Genomic DNA, 20715 nt, shown 5'->3' with positions numbered 1-20715 from the left:
CCCAGGATTCCCAGTCACGGCTTCCCGTGCTGCACTGCGATTGGCTCCCTCTGGCCGCCTTTCAAAAAGAGAGCTTTGCCATTGGTTGCGCAGACGGGGCACACTGGCAATTGGCGTTGCTAGGGACACAGAGGCGTGTTCCTGCTCCGCCCAGGCCCCGTTCGACTCTCCTGGCAGACAAAGTTCCCTCAAGCCAAGCCCGTCCCGATGGCGGGGAGCAGCCGAGCCCACATAGCAAGGTGGGTGCGTGGGAAGGCCCGGGGGGTGTCACTCGGTTCCCGCAGGAGAGGAAGGTCTCCGCGCCTGGACTGGGCTGCGAAGCGTGTGTCAATCGCCTCGGCCTGCTGTCCACCCAGCAGGACTATCCTGCGGCCGCCTCCCACCCATGCAGCACCAGCCTACCCTAACCCATCTGGACAAAGAGTGATGGAGAGAAAGAGGGGGGCAGAAAATGATGAAGGAGAGAAAGAGAGATGAAGGATAGAAGGGGGAGAAAGATGAAGGAGAGAAAGAGAGGAGGAGAAAGAGATTAAGGAGAGAAAGATGGAGAGAAAATGAAGGAGAGAAAGAGATGAAGGATAGAAGGAGAAAGATGAAGACGAGAAAGGGGGGAGAAAGAGAAGGAAGGAGAAAGAGAGATTAAGGAGAGAAAGATTGAGAGAAAGAGGGGGGAGAAAGAGATTAAGGAGAGAAAGAGAGAAAGGTGGAGAAAGAGATGGAGAGAAAGAGGGAGGGAGAATGGATTTGTTCTGGTAATTGGTTTAACAAGCATGGCACTGAAAAAGTGACTTATGGCTGTTTTTTCACACTTAAGAACATTGCAGCAAACAGTCATTAGGGCAAAGAAGCTATGTCACATGACCACCTGGACATGCCCACCCGGTCACATGAAGCACCGCAGTTGTGACATGAGTGACATGGTTATTAAAAATGCTGCAATAGGGATAAATGATGACCGGTCATAAGTGTGAGGACTGATCAAAAATGTGAGAACCTGTCAGAAATTACTTTTTTCAGTCCTCTGGGTAGTCCCTATGTCCCTACTCCCTCTTCTTTGTGGCAGCCCCTGAGATATTGGAACACAGCTTGACTCATGATATATCGAATGGGCTAACTTACAGAATGTATCAAAAATCTGGGATCCATGATGTAATTTGGAAAATTTCATAAAACATTTTATGACATAGAAATCATCATAGAACAGTTTATGATATAATGCAAAATGCCATAAAATATTTCCTGTGCTGATGTTTGACTGTGCTATACAATTCTACATGGTCTATTTTCAAGGTAAATATATCTCTGAAGGTATTCTAACTTTTTAAGTTGAATGAAGTGCATTAGAAGCTCTATCACTGTTGAAGGCATTGAGGAATCTGGTAAGGATGTATCTCTGAAAGCATAACTGAACGGTTCACAGATTGGCTAATATTAGATATAGGCCTCCAAACAAGTTGTTCTAAGAATGCAGAATAGCAAACATATTCTCTAAAGACTTAGAATTTGTATAGATAATTTTATCCCTGATTATTTCTGATGGGTTGATTAAAAATAAATGTCCAAGAGTCATATCATCACTCTTGCTGAATGAGCCAAGAGAATTTTTGAACTGACCATTGTCACTTTCAGTCCTTCCTCTTTTTCATATCAGATCTTTATTTTTAAGTTTCTAAAGTTAAATGTATTGCAGAAATGTTTCACATCCCAGCTGATTTTTAAAAAATGGGCAACTGATCCTTTCAAGTGCCAATTAATAATATCAAATGTAAAAATTAGATTTATGGTCAAACTATTGAGAGAAAAGATGAATCCACAAGCTCTGTTGCATTCCTAAAACCTCAATGAAACAATCCTTTTTCATTCTTATTTTATAATAGAGAACTGAAGCTAAGAGCATGACTAGCTTGCAATAATTTGCAGCTGGGATTTGTACACAGAACTCCATGTTCAGTTCCAATAGTCCTTCTATTGATCTAAAATTGTTCACAATAGACTTCTTAACAAAAACTGAATAGCTATTAAAAAAAAACTTCCCCTTAAAATAGATTCTACTGTAAAAGCACTTTATGATATGTTTTAAATACCAACTAAATATACTGTGCAGATGTCCATGGCACCACTGATACTACCAATTAAAACAAACATCCATCTCATGGTAGAACTTTCCTTAATGGCATAAGAATATAAAAATAGCATTTGATAGCACTATTTTGTTAAAAAAAAAACACTCAACCAGCTGCAAAAAAACCAAAAAAATCACTATAATTTACATTCCTTTTAGTTAAGGAATTAAAGTGAGCTAAATGTGAATAAGTACTTATGAACATTTCAATCCTGTATAAACTAATAACTGATTATATATCAGACATATTTGTACTATGTAGTTAAGTACATAATTTCTGCCAAATGTTTCTTTTGTTACACAACTGCCAATAAGTCAATTTGATAATGCAGTTTTTGTCACAGTAAGCTTATTTCAGATGCTAACCAGATGCTAAACTAATTTATGGTACATTTGAACCAATATAGTTTTATTACAATAGTTGAAATAAATAAATGAAGGTGGTTATAGACAGGCATCTAATTAGTTGTACTGTTCACCACTCATGTTTCCCTATGTAAATTTTTAAGGATATAAATAATTTTCTACAATGGAATAGTTGTTTTTTGTATCTTCTGCAAGCATGCATTAGTTGTTTTCTGAAACCTCCAGAATATGTTATTAATTTCCAAAATATCAGGTAGTCCTCAATGTATGACCACAATTGGAATTAGAACTACTATTGCTAACCAATCTGGTCATTAAGTGAATCATCACATAACTATTCCCAATTTGACAAATGAGGTTATGTGGTTATTAAGTGAACCCAGTTTCCCTTATTGACTTTGCTTGTTGGAAGCCAGCTGGAAAAGTCACAAATGGCGATCATGTGACATCAGGATGCTGAAATCATTGTAAATACATATAAATAACCAAGTTCACAAATCGCAATAACGTGACTGCTGGAACACTGCAACAGTTGTAAGTGTAAGCACTGGTACTAAGTCGCTTTTTTCAGTGCCATTGTAAGTTGAAATAATTGCTATTCGAATGGCTGTATATCGAGGACTATCTATAATAATAATGCATAAAGGAAAAGTAATGTGAGAGATTTCATGTGATTGTACATATATCTATACCAATGTGCAATACAAGGCATATAATTACACCAACAGAATATTCCTAGCAGTTGCAATGCTAATTGTTTAAAAACTTTGCTCTGTCAAAAGCATATTTTATTTTTACTGCAACTATCTCAAGTGGAAATTTTGTAGTACATTGCACGATTAAAGGATATTAAGCCACTGCAGTATGCAATGCTCATTCTGGATAAGTATTACATTTGAAGCATACATATGTGTCTAAAATAAGCAACAGATCACAAATGAGAACATAAAGGAAATCTTTACAAGTTTACAAAAGCTATTTGTGCGTATCTTCTCAGATATCAATTGACTGCTTTGCATTCTAGATAGCAAGACAAGCACCAAATTAATGCTATCCAAAGAGTCAGCCAACAGTCACAGTAATAATTTGAGAAGGAAAGTCATTAGTTACAGCCAACAAAAAATTATGAATGGTTTAGCTGGAGCTCTGTGGCCTGTTTGCAACACAGCTCATTTGAATGACTATAAACAAATGAAAAAAATCAATAAATGTTAGTAATTAACAAATTATACAGAATGGTCCTTCTGAAAAGTAAACTATGTTTCTGCTCTGCCTGTACCTTTCAGATTATCTTTTTTTAAAATGCTACTATCATCTGTGGGAGGATCGCTCTCTGTACACTGACAGCTGCATCTAAAGTGTTGGAGGGGGCTAGACAATGCAGATAATGGGTACAATATAGCTAGATTTGCAGTGCTGTCAAGCTTCTGCCAAGATTTTATTATTAGACACTTGGATGAATCTACATTCTAAGCCTTTCTGTTCTATGTCCAGAAACATTGAAAAGAAGATGACATATTCGTATAAGATTACACATTTTGATTTCTCTTATTATTCAGATTTATGTTAATGAAGAAATTAGCTTTGCAGCACTTTAACAAAGCCAAAAGTTATTTCAGAGGACAGTGGGTGGCCACTTTAAGCAGTTTCAAACAGGTATTGCAGCTGTGCCCAGATGCTGTGACACAGTGTTTTTGCCTTAGAATCTGAAGTATTACGTACCCTCAGTGATTAGGTCAAGTGAGGCAAGTATCATTAGTTAGTTTGAATTTCCTTCCTTAGAGTTGATTGTGTTTATCAAGTCCATATCAATTCTTAGTGACCATATAGATCATTTTTTCCATGAAGGTGTCCCTAATGCCTTTAGCAGATAGAACTGAAGTTGTTATTTCGTTTGGTTAGCAAAGGGTCTCAAATGCCAGACCTCTGGGTTACACATTAAACTGAGTTTTAAAAAAATGAAAAGAAAATTATTACTAATCATGGATAATGGTGCCTTTACCTCTGAAATATATGACAAGCGGTGCTTGGCAGATTGTCTTATTTTTCAGAGTTAGAGATTTTGACATCTATTTGCCGCAAGGATCAAAGCAAGATTAACTCCTCGTTTTACTTTGGAGAAATCTTCTCAGCACCTTCTACCTTTCTTCCCTTTAGGAGCTAGAAAACTACCTGTGAAACAACATTTCAAATTGCTGCTTTTCAAATTTGCATATAACAAAAAGAGGCTGAAAAAATTGCAAGATTTATTTTATTTATTTATTTATTTATTAGATTTATTAGATGCCACATGGCACATGTAAAAAAAGAGTGGGGTTTCTGCCAGGCAGTCTTAGACAGCATCTTTTTTCTTATCCAGCACATACTCATACACCTCTGAAACTAAAGAAAGCTGTGTCACAATTTTTAGAGGTAATCATATGAATTTGTTGCAGAAGAAGTGTAAATACATTATGTCTTTAAAAACTAACGTTATTAGAGTATGAACCTTTGTGGATTATAGCTACAGAGAAAAATGAATCATAGGAAAGAATAGGAAAAGGAGAATCTAGAGGAAAACAAAATGTTGCTAAGTGACAGAAGACTCATTAAATAGCTACATTTTTTAGTTGATTGATTTTCTTGTGAATCTACATGGCACAAACCGGTTGTTTATAAACCATATTATTTCAGGTTGCTCCTAACAGAATTTTATGTACAAGCCAGGCTGTGTTTTGTGAGAGGGGCTGCTATATAAATTTGGTGAATAAATAAATTTGATTAATAAATACACAGGAATCTACCATAGACTGGCCCAGGGGTGAAATGCTCCCGGTTTGGACCAGATCAGCTGATCCGGTAGCAATGATGGCTGGTGGTTCGGAGAACTGGTAGCAATGGCAGCTCAAGGCTCTGCCCACCCACCCAGAAATCTTTAGTTCCTGGTTTTAACCAGGAAGTAACCTGGTTTTTTGACCCTCTACGCATGCGCTGGGGCCAAGAAAGGTGGTGGTGGCAGCACTGCATGTACAGCCCCAGGACATCCGCCCTCTCTCCCGGAGTGCTGCTGCTGCCCCAGAGCTTGCCTTCGCCTCTGCAGGGGCCCAGGGACGTGCCATTCCCTGAGGCCCTGGAGCCGCCGCCCGCTCGCTGCCTGCCTTAACTGGGTTGGGGAATGCACCATTCCCTGACACCAGTCTTACCCTGGAGCCGCCGCCCACTCTCCTTTCACTTTGGGTCAGGGGTCAGGGGCCAGAGCCCAGGGACACGCCATTCTCCGGAGCGCTGGAACCTCCTGCTCTCCCTTCGCCACATGGCATGTCCTTACCTTCCTCCTGTGGCTGGCTGTCAGGGAAGGCAAGCTCCGAAAGATGCAGTGGCTGCAGGTTTCTTGCAAGCGAAAGTTACCAGAGCCGCTCCTCTTTTTGAATGTGCCACTGCCATCACCACCCTATTCCATGTGCCAGCTGCGCAAGCGCACACCATTTATTTCATTGATTCAGCAGCAGCAAGTTGGGTGTGCTCTTGCACAGCCAGCACATGGAACAGAGCGGTGATGGTGGCACATTCAAAAAGAAACAAAACTCAGTAGTTCAGTCCCTGGTTATCCAGTTAAATGATAAGAAAGTAATGAAAAATCTCCTACTATAGAACTTAAGAAGCACCGTTTGTCAAAGTATGCACCAGTACAGGTAGTACTCAATTTATGGTCACAATTCAGCCCAAAATTTATGTTGCTCAGTGAGACAGTTGTTAAGTGAGTTCCCATTTTATGACCTTTCTTGACACAGTTAAGTGAACCACTGCAGCTATTAAGTTAGTACCATGATTAAGTGAATCTGTTCTCCCCATTGACTTTGCTTGTCAGAAGATTGCAAAAGGTGATCACATGATCCTGGGATACAGCAACAGTGATAAATATGAACCAGTTGCCAAGCATCTGAATTCTGATAGCAACAGCGATAGCACAGACTTCTACTTCACAGTGCTTTCCAGCCCTCTCTGGAAGGTTTACAGAGCGATTTACAGAGTCAGCCTATTGCCCCCAACAATCTGGGTCCTCATTTTATCAACCTCGGAAGGATGGAAGGCTAAGTCAACCTTGAGCCTGGTGAGATTCGATCTGCCAAACTGCTGGCAGCCGGTAATCAGCAGAAGTAGCCTGCAGTACTGTACTCTAACCACTGAGCCACGGCAGATCACATGATTATGAGGATCATGCAATGATCATAAGTGTGAAAGTTATGTCACTTTTTTCAGTGCCATTGTAATTTTGAACGTCACAAATGGTTGCAAGTTGAGGATTACCTGTAGTTCATTTATAACTGAGAGCCAATTTTGTGTACTGGTAGTCCTTTATTTATTATTATATTTGAGCCCAACATTTCTGTTGCTAAGCAAGAGAATTGTTAAGTAAGTTTTGCCCCATTTTATGACCTTTCTTGCCACAGTGAATTAAGTAGCCATTAGGTGAATCACTGCAGATGTTAAGTTAGTAACATGGTTGTTAAAAGAATCTGGCTTCCCCATTGACTCTGCTTGACTTTGCTTACAAGGTGATCACATGGCCTGGTACATTGCAACCATCATAAATAAATGCCAACTGCCATGTGTCTGAATTTTGATAACATAGGGATGCTGTAATGGTTGTAGGTATGAAAAATAGTCATAAGTCATTTTTTTCAGTACCATTGCAACTTTGAATGGTCACTAAATGAATGTGTTGTGTCTTGCCCGCCCTCAGAGCAGCCGGGGCCTTCTTATCTGCTCCCGAACACGGAGGAATGTATGCCTCCCGGCCCCAGTCCTGGCTCCATGCCCAGACAAACTGCAGAAGAAGGAGCACCTCCCGGCCCCAGCCCTGACTCCATGCCCAGGCAAACGGAGCAGCTAGACTCCTCCCCCTCCTCCACAGCATGTGAGCCTGAGGTGGGTTTATTACCAACAGTTGATTGGAGTGACCCTCGCATCAGAAGATTGGATAGGTGGAGGCAACAGAAGGAAGGGAGGGGCAGGCCTTAATGAGTGCTGAATCATGGAGCCACACCCCATGGCCTATATAAAGGATCTGCTTTCTGGCAGTCTCTGAGTCAGGCAAAAGTCGAACTTATCTTGCTGAAGTCACTTACTGGTCTCCTACCTGCTCTGAGGACTTTGCTAGGACTTTGGGCAGAGCTGCAGAGGCAAGCCTGATTCGGATTTCCCTGACCCGGCCGTCAGCGGAGGAGTGGGACACGACAGAATGGTTCTAAGTCAAGGACTATCTGTAGTGGTGCTTAAGGCTTAGGAGACTGTGAGCTCTAGTTTTCCCATATGTATGAATGCCCGCTGGATAACTCTCTTTCAGCCCAACCCATCTTAACAGAGTTGTAAAGAGAAAATAGGAGGTGGAAGGTTTATGCACACTGCCTTGAGTTGTAAAAATAACGGCAGGATAAAAATCAAATAAAAAACAATTCAATATAGGGTAGTATCTTATATTCACAAGACATATTTATATCCTTATGGAAAATACAAACTCTTATTTGTATGCATTTCATGTACATATTAAGAGCTCTTATGCAAAAAGAAGATTGCCCTATATCATAATATAGGACTCATAAAAATTTAGACACACAAAAATGGGGCATAAGAAGAAAGCAAAGTGATAGTTTAAAAATGTATCTATTTTAGCTTTTTTCCCCCAGTATTGATCTTAAGACTTACAGAGGCCAACACTGTAGATATTATTTGTAAGATGCTGTATGGTATGCCCTCAAATAGCTGAAATATGCCTTGTCATTGTGAACAAAGAAGGATATGAACCATTGAGAAAACTCTGATAAAACAGTTGCTTCGCTTCCCCCCCCCCCCAAGAAAAACTAGTAATGACTACTACATTTTTGTGGCTTCCTTTTCACTTTTGATATGCCAGAGATACCCATCCATCGATCACTTTGAATATCTACAAACCCTGAGCATGGTTTAATAATTTTTTTACATCTACAAATCCTGACCATGATTTAATAGTATCCTGTATGGTCATTCCCACTGCAGTGAACCAGAATGTGTTGTTTTCTGACTAAATCCAAATTTCAAAGCTGAACATAAACAGAAGATATCTGGCACAAAAGGGCTTTTGGTACTGAACTGGAGGACAGAAGAAAACATTTTAACATCTACATTGGGATTTTAAAGGCATGGTGTGGTACTCAAGAGTAGTCAGAACATCCATCCAGCTCTACCCTGCCTCTAAAGTGCAAATGATAACAGGATGCCCACATGGACCCTAATATTACTGCATCCCAGCTTTTTACACCCATGTATTCCTCCCCTAATGAGCCCTTAAATAATGAGCAAAGAAGGCTAGCTGTTTGTCTGGACCCAGAAAAAGTGGCTGTGAATAACAACGGTTTATTTATCCCTTCTGCTCCCAGAACTCCTCTAAGGTCTTTCAAGTCCCTGAAGGGCTGTTCCCAAACCTCAGGTCTCTGATTCATTGCCTCTTTCTTCAAAAGTCGCTCGAGTCCCCTCGGTTCCCATAACCCACAAATTCACTCTTTGCTTTTCTTGCCTAAAAGGTTCTTGTTCCCCCCACCCACACCCACCCCACCTCTCTTTTATCTCCCTCACCTTTGTCCCGTCCCCCTCCCCCGATTTATTGCCCTCAACTCCTAGGTAGTAACATTCAACAGGAATAGTTTCTATCCAGTCAGAGCAAAGGGGACAGGCAAGCCCAGTCCCAGGCCTGGCTTTTGCTTGTTTATCTCGCGACCACCCACCCCAGAAGCGCTGCCCCGGAGGGGAAGGAGCCCCTCCATTCCCTTCAGCCAGCCGCCGCTCCGCCTCACAGCCGCCCCCAACCCCCTTCCATCTCCAAAGCCACCCCGTCTCAAGCCTTGTCTTCCCTGGCCCATGCCTGCCCAGTCCCCGGGGCCCCAACCGACCAACAATTCCCAGGTCGCTCCTTCCCGGGAGAGGGAGACAAAGAGGCGCGGGTGCACCTGCCCCCCACCCCAGGGCTTGCCTCCTCTTTCTCCTCAGCCGAGCCCGCGCGGCTGTGAAGAGGAAAGGGCGAAACGCACCGGAGTTCTCCTCCTCCTCCTCCTCCTCCTCCTCTTCTCTGCCCACCCCCCAGCCTCGCGCAGCCCGAGCCCCAACTTTCCGACCTCCTCAAGGACGCAGCAACAAGCCGCCTTGGCGGAAGAAGGGGGAACGGGGGGGGGGGAAAGGGGCAGCCGGAACGGGGCTTCCCTCCCTTTGCTTTCTCTCTCCCCCGCCCTCCCCAGGCAAAAAAAAAAAAAAAAAACTCCGGCAGCTGGATGCGCGGGCTGAAACAGGCCAAAAATACCCAGCCAAGCCGCCCGGAGTAGGTTGCGACGCCGAGCGCGCCCCTCAGCCCGCGCTGCTGTGCTTTTTTGCAAGCCGGCCACCTGCCTCCCTTTCCTCCTTCAGCCCAACTTACCGTAAGGAGAGACAGCGGCATCCCCTTTCCTAGCCATGGTCCTCCGCCGCCTTCTGGGCTGACGGAGCTCGGAGCCAGGGCGCCTCTCCGCCCGCTGCTCAGCGTGCTCTTTGTTGCTGTAATGGCATGAGAGGCGGGCGGAGGGGTTGGGGGAAGAACGGAGGCGAGGCGAGCAGCCGAGCCCCAGGTGCTTGTTTTTCTCCTCCTCCTCCTCCTCTTCTACTTCCTCCTCTCGCTGCACTTCTCTGGCGCCCCCGAGCGCCCCCCCCCCCACACACTCAAGGCTCTCCCTTTGTGCCTCCCGCTCTCCCGTTCAAGGCAGAAGAGCCGCTGCCGGAGAATAGCAAGGCGAGCTCTCGGAGAGGTGGCAGCGGCGGCGACGCTGGCAGCCGCAGTTGCTAAAAAGCTTCCTCGGCCTTCGCAGGCATGCGGAGGAGGAGGAGGGGGAGGCACGTGGGACTGCCCCCCCGGCTTCGGCCCGCCCCTCGATCCTTATGCAGCGAGCCAGAGCGCACCGACAGCCCCGGGAGGGCGCCTCAAGCTCCGCCCCTCGCGCGGGGAGCGGCTGCCGAACTTCAGGCGGGAGCGGAGACCACAACTTCACTCCCCCCCCCACCCCTCTGCGGTAGCTTCGGGCTGGCTTGCAGAGCTGCCGGTGGGGATGGGGATCAAAGGCATCTTGATCCGGACGGTCTCCATCCATCCACCCCTTCCTCCTTTCCGTTTGCATTGTTTTCCGAAATTTAGGGAGGGAGGGAATTTTCTTGTCTTTACGCGCCTTAGATTGCGGGCCGGTGACTTGGAGGGAAACCAGCTATTTGGGGACAGATCGACTCTATTTTTCGGAAGTGATCGGCCGCTTCTGGCCAATGCAAAACGGGCGGTCTGATCTGAGCCTTGGGAAAATTGCCCGAGGAAAGTTTTCATTCCCACCACCACCACCACTCCCGATTCCGGAGCTGTCCTTTGCCTCTCGTGCTGATATCCTGCTTTTTCTCTTTACACGAAGATTGCGTAGTTGAATTCTTCCATTTGCTATCCAAAAAAGGCCTTGTCAAAATTCTATAAATGAGGTTCGATTCGTTGGATGGCACTTACCTATTATTATTATTTTTTTAAGAATTTGAGATTAAGCAAGGGAGGAGAGAATGATAGCAGTCTGATCTAGGTTTCAAGTGATGTGTATTACATAAAGTAAAGAAGCACTCTGGCAATTGAAAGGCTAATGAGTTTTAGAATAGAATAGAATATAATTTTTTTATTGGCCAAGTGTGATTGGACACACAAGGAATTTGTCTTGGTGCATATGCTCTCAGTGTACATAAAAGAAAAGATACGTTCATCAAGGTACAACATTTACAACACAATTGATGATCAATATATCAATATAAATCATAAGGATTGCCAGCAACAAGTTATAGTCATACAGTCATAAGTGGAAAGAGATTGGTGATGGGAACTATGAAACGATTAATAGTAGTGCAGATTCAGTAAATAGTCTGACAGTGTTGAGGGAATTATTTGTTTAGCAGAGTGATGGCCTTCGGGAAAAAACTGTTCTTGTGTCTAGTTGTTCTGGTGTGCAGTGCTCTATAGCGTCGTTTTGAGGGTAGGAGTTGAAACAGTTTATGTCCAGGATGCGAGGGATCTGCAAATATTTTCACGGCCCTCTTCTTGATTCGTGCAGTATACGGGTCCTCAATGGAAGGCAGGTTGGTAGCAATTATTTTTTCTGCAGTTCTAATTATCCTCTGAAGTCTGTGTTTTTCTTGTTGGGTTGCAGAACCGAACCAGACAGCTATAGAGGTGCAAATGACAGACTCAATAATTCCTCTGTAGAATTGGATCAGCAGCTCCTTGGGCAGTTTGAGCTTACTGAGTTGGCGCAGAAAGAACATTCTTTGTTGTCCTTTTTTAATGATGTTTTTGATGTTAGCTGTCCATTTGAGATCTTGCGATATGATTTTGTTATGTGTGTGAGCTTTCTCTAATCTGTGGAAAGTTTATGCCATAATAAATTGTCAGTTGACAAAGCTCAGAGTTGTTTTGGAATTGGGCAAAACAAAATTGAATTAAATGTTTAGTGTTACTTCTGAAAGTCTAAAATTGCCACCCTTCAGGTACATTTAATAGATACAAGCAGTAAAGTGCAAAATGTAAGAATATAGATATATTATATATTCTCTTCCTGATTCTATATTTCTATTGGTCTAAAATTTCTGTCTGTGAGTATTAGTGAGTTATATTTATTTGAGCAACTTGTATTCTCACAGAAAGATTGTGATTTGCACTTTACAATTTATAAGTAGGCCACTATCCCATTACTTTAATTTAACCATAAGAATGCAATTAATCTGTACCTATACTTTCCAGATCTGTTAAATATAATTTTCTAACTCAAACCTAAATAAAGTTTGAATTAGAAAATACAGTATATGAGCTTCTGTGTTACATAAGATTTGATGAGACATTGAAACCCACTTTTAAGTGCATTAAAATCCTGGTTTTCTTCAGTGATTTTATGGTTGCACTAACTTCTGCCCATTAATCATTTAAAAATTATTTTTTTCTGTCAACCAAGAAATCATAGTTTCCCCTTATATGTCTCTTTTCCTTTTTTTTATAACCATTCTATTCCAGTCCATCTCTTTTTCCACAATGTTTATTACTCTTGCTTATTGAATTCTCTGCCTATAAGTGTAATTGATTTTACTCCCAAAAAAATCAAAATCAGTTAAATTAGTTGGTAGCTCCTCTTGCACATGGATACTGCCATTTAACCCACATCCCTATTTTTTAGCATTAAAAACAAGACTATACACCTGGTGATAAGAAAACATAATTGGAATGTTTGCATATGCAACAGTAGAGCATGGTGAGGTAACAGTTGCTTCGGCCACATTTCATTACATTGGCAATTCTTTTATGTGAATTGCAGCAAACTGCAAATAGTATTTCTATTTTCATTACTGAATGGTTGACTCCAATTGCCTGCCTCAGGCAAGCAAATGTCACTGGATCTCTATGTATCAAATGCTCAATTCATCAAACCAGTATAAACTCATCCAAGTTGGGCTTTGTTATATTTAGTACATTGGATATATAATACATCTCTTAATGTATTTTTGTGTAAGGAAATGATGCTTGCTTGCTTTGGACTTCTCTACATTGAAATTCCTTTTTATTCTTCCTGGTGGAAACTCTGCATCCTTTATTCTTCTGAATATGTACATGTAATGGACAGGTTTTGTATCAATATACGGTAAATGAAAGAATCTCTACTATATGCAAAGGCATGTTCTTTCTGAAATCACCTAAATAGCGCTATTTATTTAATTATGGTCAGTATTATTCTTCTAAATATATTAAGGCATGTATAACAGTTATTATTTCTATTAAACGGAAGAAATGTCTGCTGATATATGTTGTAAAATATACAGCATATTAGCTTTACTTGTGAGTGAAATTTCCTGCTAGAGTGCCCTCTACTGTTACTCTACAATTTTATAATGAAGCTATCTTTAGCTAGGTTTCATCCATAGGTTAGATAAATTGTGGAACTATCTTTCATCTGACTTTGAAAATAGTTAGCTTCCTTTTATCTTATTGCCCTTGGCAATAATTACTTTGAGATTAATTTATACATGCATTCTTCCATGCTGAATTATATTTTTTAAAATTCACAATTCAGACGTCCAGCTTTCAAGAAATCTGTATCAATACGTACAAAACAAAATAATTTACCAAATAAATTATTATCACCATGACCTAAGGAAACTGCTCAAAAGTTATTAATTTTAGAAGCACAAAAGAAAATGTTCACATAAATCAAGCATAACACAGTGAAAGAACACATTTTTATTACATGAGCACCATGTTTACCACATTTACCATCAGCATACTGTGCTGTGCTGTACCATCAGCATACTGTGTTCAAAATAGAGGGCAGTTTGGGTGAGTTATTTATTGGTGTATATATACTTGGCAGTTGGATACAATCAGTTACTTTTTAAATGAAGAAAGTCTGCAATTAGAGTGAAGGCATGAGAGCATTAATAATACTTTAAATGCCAGATGTTTACCAAGCCTGAGATCATTTTGGGAAAGAAAACAGAAAGCAAGATTTCCGACCTTCCTTCCCAAAAAGAATAATAATACCATAAGGTAAAGGTTCCCCTCGCACTTATGTGCTAGTCGTTCCTGACTCTAGGGGGCGGTGCTCATCTCCATTTCAAAGCTGAAGAGCCAGTGCTGTCCGAAGACGTCTCCGGGGTCATGTGGCCGGCATGACTAAACGCCAAAGGCGCACGGAACATTGTTACCTTCCCACCAAAGCAGGGGTGAAATGCTCCCGGTTCGGACCGGATCACGCGATCTGGTAGCGATGGGGGCAGGTAGTTCGGAGAACCGGTAGCAAAAATCCCTGCTCCCCCCACTGCCCATGCCTCGCTGTTCCTCTTCTCTATCCCTGAAGTGCTCTCAATAAAAGACAATTGGTAGACCGGGGCCTCTATTTTAAAAGAAGGTAGACCAGGGCCTCCCAAGTTTTGTATACTTTATTATTTTTATTATTTATTATTATTGACCATGCCCCTTCAGTCACCTGACCACCAAGCCACACCCATCAATTAAGCCACGCCCACAGAACCAGTAGGGAAAATTTTTAGATTTCACCCCTGCACCAAAGGTAGTCCCTATTTTTCTACTTGCACTTTTTATGTGCTTTCGAACTGCTAGGTTGGCAGAAGCTGGAACAAGTAACAGGAGGTCACCCCGTTACGCGGCACTAAGGATTCGAACCACTGAGCTGCCAACCTTTTGATCGACAAGCTCACCATCTTAGACACAGAGCCACCGCAACCCTAATAATACAATAGCAGAATATAAAAATTAATTAATTAATCTTCCAGCACTGACTTTCAAGGACCAGGTTGTGAAGCCCTGTTTTATGATATTAGAGCTATGAGAAAGAAGCACTAGGCTTATCTGTGGTATGTATTCTCACCACTGGAACTATGGAGCTTCCAGATTCCATAATGGTTACTATAAATCAGAAGTTGCTGAAGGAAGTAGCTGAGACATTATTATTGATATATACCTCAGTTTCATTCCTTGTGGCTATTTGGCTATGTTCTCTTTACCCCATACACATTGATTGGAGTACATATCGATGACAATAGCCTGGCCTTGAATGCCACACTACAATATATTTCTTATATATCACGCGTGAAAGCTTTAATCTTGCAGACTCTCCATTTCTTTCCAGCACAACTGCAAGGAGATTGGAAGCTTTTACTTCAATTTTCAGCTCATTATATCTGAACCCTGAGAGACCATGGTATGAACTATGATTTAATGGAAGAGGTCAATGTTAATAATTGTGCCTTGTTTCAATAAACCCATTCCCATTTTGGATATAATGAGAAACAATAAATTAGCAGGAAATAAGTTTTGGGTCTTCTCATTACTATGCAGCAGAGAAAGGTGGAAGAATTATCAATCATGTCTCATGCTCATAAAATGAAATTGTAGTTTAATGTCATATGGGAAGGAAGCAAATTTGGATTCTCCATTTTTAAGAAGGGTGAATAAAATAATGTCTACATAATTCTGTATAGTTTTCAAATTTTGAATACAAGTAAATTGTTTAGTGCATGTGTACAATAGCCTACTGTTGTTTTACTAGCGTAGTGGGATTCATTGTATTGCAAAATTGCTTTTATAATGGTTTCTAACTAAAATTAAAATTCTGTTTCTCCTTGTTTTTCAAAATAGGTACTTTAACAATCTCACCTTCAACTATTCATGGAATGAAACTTTTTAAAAATTGTTTTGGGATGAGGTGGGGGAAAAGAGTTGGATTTTTTTCCTCCTCCAGTCTCTTGCTAAAACCATCCCATTTTTGAGAGTAATTATATCTTTTATTGGTTTCTCCCACCATACCAAACTCTCCATTTTTAGAATTATGATCAGAGGTGGGTTTCAGCAGGTTCCGAACAGTTCTGGAGAACCAGTAGCGGAAATTTTGAGTAGTTCGGAGAACCAGTAAATACCACCTCTGACTGGCCCCTACTCCATCTATTCTCTGCCTCCCGAGTCCTTGCTGAACGGGTAGAAATGGGGATTTTGCAGTAACCTTCCCCTGGAGTGGGGATTTTTACAGTATCCTTCCCCTGGAGTGCGGTGGGAGTGAAGATTTTTCAGTATCCTTCCCCTGCCACACTGACCAAGCCACGCCCACAGAACTGGTAGTAAAAAAAATTTGAATCCCACCACTGATTATGATTATGATTATGGGGGCACAGTAGTTAGAATGCAGTACTGCAAGCTACTTCTGCTGACTCCTGACTGCAACTTGGCAGTTGAATTCTCACCCACTCAAGGTTGACTCAGCCTTCCATCCTTCTGAGGTCGGTAAAATGAGGACCCAGATTGTTGGGGGCAATATGCTGACTCTGTAAATGGCTTAGAGGAGGCTGTAAAGCACTGTGAACTGGTATATACATCTAAGTGCTACTGCTATTGCTATTGCTTGACAGATGATAACCTCTCATGGCATAACTATTGCAAGGTGCTCTACATGGGGCTGCCCTTGAAGACCATTTGGGAGGCTCTACTGATCTAGAATGCAGCAGCATTGGCAATCATGCCTCAATATGCCCATGTGACCTCTTTCACAAGTTCCATGAGCTGCTAGTTGACTTTGGGTGCAATTCAAGAGGCTGGTTGTGTTCTCTGAAACCTAACATAGCACAGGGTTTAGTTATTTGAGGGACCAGTTATCTTCTCTGGTTATGTCCAGCCAACAGGAGCAAAGGTTGGCATGCTCTGGATCCCTCTGATTAAACAGTATCATCTATCAGGACTCAGGAAGTACAATATGTCTATCATGGCGCCTTCTCCCTAAAAGAAGGTTCCACATAAAAATCCAAGTGGTTCCACCTTTAACTGTGTTCTGGAAGGCTTAAAGACTTGGCTCCCCTGCCAAGTCATAGAATAAAGTAGTTAGGAGTCCTTGTGTCAGCTTTTGAAGCTATACTAGGCCGAAGGCTTCCACACACTGCCACTTTCTCCTGTGTGGGAAAGTAGGGGAGGGGGTGGTGGTACAAGGGATTATTAGACATAACAACATTCTTCCTGGTGGTCAAGGTCAGGCTGGGCTCGCATCTGGAGAAGGAGTGGCCAGAGTGATGCCTTGAGATGGGACGGTTGAAGATTGGAGCATATGATCAGCAGAGGGGTCATGAGGATGGGGATTTTCGGGTTTGTATTACTGAGGGAGGAACCCGGATCCCCAGATTCGGATTTAAACCAACTATGCCAGATTACCTATGCTAGTAAAAGAACTTTGAAAGATGTTTTGCTTCGGAGTCTTCTGCAAGACGGGTTTTCTGGAAAGCTGATACCTTGTTGGATATGTTTGTTACTGGCAGATTCACCATATTGTTATTTTTTTCTATTTTCTATTGTATTTTTATTCTGTGAGCAATCCAGTCAGAGAGCACCTAAATCAATACATCAAAGATAACTGAGTTCCTGTATATAATTTGCTTCTAACTAATCTACAGGGAGGAAAGGTGGGAAGGAGGATGGACAGACATAGGAACCAATTACTTCAGTTTAAAAAAAACCCTCAAAGGTACTTGAAATATGGTAGGTTATGCAACACAGACCATAATTATGTTAAAATTTATATCTGTGCTTTCTAACACATTAGCCATACTGGTTGCAGCCGCTTTATAATAAACCATAGTTTATAACAAACTTCGTTTTACACATAGTGCATTGATAATTGGCTGTATCTTCCTTTCAACTTGTTCAGGACTAAGGGATCATCCATGTACCTACTATGTTCCACCATCAAAACAGTTTTTGGTTCTGACAATGGAGTTTCTTCATTGGGGAGATGTTTCTCCAGCTGTTTCTCCAGCTGGGGAATTCTGAGAGTTGAAGTCCACAATACTTAAAGTTGCCAAGGCTGCTCTCTCTCACCCTCCTCCCGCTCTAGAGCTTTCCTCGCAACCAATGGTTATATTTCTAATGTAGAGGGAATGTTCCACAAGATTGCATTCAAACTATTGAACCCTGCACTACCAGCTCCTATGATGATAGTCTTCCCATTCTGGAATCTTCTTGGTTATCCCAACCTCAATCTCCCTTTTTTATCAGTCTATTTTTCTCTCCCTCACTCAAGCAATGCAGATGCTTCACCTTCCCTTATCCTCTCCCCTTTGCTCCGCCTTCTCTTCACCTTCAATTTATTAGAGAATACCCCAAGTTCCATCCCTAATTCTGACAGCAGCAGCTGCTGGTAATCACCATCCTTAGAAGAACTTGGGCACTGGATAAATGTATAATAAATTGAGGACCTGTATACTGCACGAGTCAAAAAAGAGGACTGTGAAAATATTTACAGACCCCTCACATTCTGGACATAAACTGTTTCAACTCCTACCCTCAAAACGACGCTATAGAGCACTGCACACCAGAACAACTAGACACAAGAACAGTTTTTTCCTGAATGCCATCACTCTGCTAACCAAATAATTCCCTCAACACTGTCAAACTATTTACTAAATCTGTACTAAATCAGTGGTTTTGGGATGAGATACCAACTGTACGCTGATGATATGCAGCTGTACTTTTCCACCCCAGGCCACCCCAACGAAGCTATCGAAGTACTGTCCCGGTGTCTGGAAGCCGTACAGGTCTGGATGGGGAGGAACAGGCTCAAGCTTAATCCCTCCAAGACGGAGTGGCTGTGGATGCCGGCACCCCGGTACAGTCAGCTGCAGCTGCGGCTGACTGTTGGGGGCGAGTCATTGGCCCCGATGGAAAGGGTGCACAACTTGGGCGTCCTCCTGGATGGGCGGTTGTCTTTTGAAGACCATTTGACGACCATCTCCAGGAGAGCTTTTTATCAGGTTCGCCTGATTCACCAGTTGCATCCCTTCCTGGACCGGGATGCCCTATGCACGGTCACTCATGCTTTCGTTACCTCTCGCTTGGACTATTGCAGTGCTCTCTACATGGGGCTCCCCTTGAAGAGCACCTGGAGACTTCAGTTAGTCCAGAATGCAGCTGCGCGGATGATAGAGGGAGCGGTTCGGAGCTCCCATGTAACACCCATCCTGCGCAGACTGCACTGGCTGCCTGTTGTTTTCCGGGTGCGCTTCAAGGTATTGGTGACTACCTTTAAAGCGCTCCATGGCTTAGGACCAGGGTACTTACGGGACCGTCTACTGCCATCTTCTATCTCCCAGCGACTGGTGCATTCTCACAGAGAGGGACTCCTTAGGGTGCCGTCAGCCAAGCAATGTTGACTGGCGGCCCCCAGGGGGAGGGCCTTCTCTGTGGGGGCTCCTACCCTGTGGAACGAACTTCCCCCTGGACTTCGACAACTATCCGACCTTAGGACCTTTCGCCGCAAACTTAAAACCTATTTATTCCGTCTTGCTGCACTGGCTTGATTTTTAAAATTTTAACTTGCTTTTATGGGTTTTAAATTTTTGTAAATTTTATAGGGTGTTACTGTATTTTAAGTTTGGCCAATTGAATAAGTTTTTTAAGGGTTGTTCTTAGTATTGTATGTGTTGTTCGTTTTGTATTTTACTTTGGCTGTGCACCGCCCTGAGTCCTTCGGGAGAAGGGCGGTATACAAATTAAAATATTATTATTATTATTATTGTTAATCTTCTCATCGTTCCCATCACGTATCTCCTTCCACTTATGACTATATGACTGTAACTTTGTTGCTTGTATCCTTATGATTTATATTGATATTGCTTTCTGATTTCTTATTTATACCCTATGACGATCAATAAGCTTGTACCTTATGATTCTTGATGAACATATCTTTTTTTTATGTACACTGAGAGCATATGCACCAAGACAAATTCTTTGTGTGTCCAATCACACTTGGCCAATAAAAAAATCTATTCTATTCTATTCTATTCTATTCTATTCTATTCTATGTAAATCTATATAATTCACGTATAGTTTAGTAAGCTTTTATGTTAAAAATACATAATAAATTATAAGCATGGTATTGATTACTGTAATAGCTAACATAGTAACAACATCCTAGGGAAAATAATGGAAGTGTCTAAACATATGGACATATGTATGTATGTATATATAATCTGGTTGATAATTCATACAAACTTATTTGAATAAAAAGGAGGATTCTGCTGCATTAATGAAGCCAGTTATGCAATTTATATTCCACCCTGCAACAAGAAAAATTCTCAAAATACAAATTATACGCCAAAGAATTGAAGGCTAATGAGCAAAGTAGCCATACTCAGTTATAAGCAAAGTGTAACTAACACTGTATCTCTTGTGAGCTCTTAGGGAAAATTTGGGAAGCCAGAAACTATTTTTCTTTCTAATTATATAAAATATATGAGAAAACACTAAAATACTGAGCTATGTAAAGTAGCCTTATTCCTTAAAATAAATATAGTGTTCTTTTGCTGCCTCGGCATTCCCCATGCTTGTAATTCAGAGCAAGTTCTACAAATGCAATTCCATTGCTATGTATATAATAACAATGGACTCAGCATACTTACATATTTTGCCAATATGTGGTTTTCTACTCAGATTTTTATTTTCTAATCATGGCATAGTTAGATAAAGTTGCAATGAACCAGTTCTTTCCCATGGAAACTGAAAAACATAATATGATTAGACTCAGCAATGGTGAGCAATTGTTCAACCATAGTTTACTGAATTGATAGTGGTCACGCATCACACTGCCAACACAAAACACAATGCATTAAGCTTAGTATAAGGTGTGAATCCA

At 41.7% G+C, this 20715-nt stretch overlaps 1 protein-coding gene across 4 annotated transcripts in view; it reads right to left on the bottom strand.

Moving 5' to 3' along the window:
* The window catches only part of SLC44A5 (solute carrier family 44 member 5), a 207634-nt gene extending 197243 nt beyond the window's left edge, over window positions 1-10391 (bottom strand). For 3 of the 4 annotated variants that reach the window (XR_009154163.1, XM_058175362.1, XM_058175363.1), the window contains exon 1: window positions 9912-10391. Coding sequence is in view for 2 of the 4 variants with exons in the window: in XM_058175362.1 (XP_058031345.1) it covers window positions 9912-9948 (37 nt within the window). In the remaining 2 variants the exon portion in view is untranslated. The remainder of the gene's footprint in view (window positions 1-9911) is intronic. The other variant, XM_058175364.1, reaches the window with a different exon arrangement.
* Between the last annotated feature and the right edge of the window lie 10324 nt (window positions 10392-20715).

The sequence above is a fragment of the Ahaetulla prasina genome, chromosome 3, assembly GCF_028640845.1.
Source record: "Ahaetulla prasina isolate Xishuangbanna chromosome 3, ASM2864084v1, whole genome shotgun sequence".
Lineage (NCBI taxonomy): Eukaryota > Metazoa > Chordata > Lepidosauria > Squamata > Colubridae > Ahaetulla > Ahaetulla prasina.
Note: the sequence above shows the minus strand (reverse complement) of the source record. Positions and strands in the feature narration are given on the sequence as shown.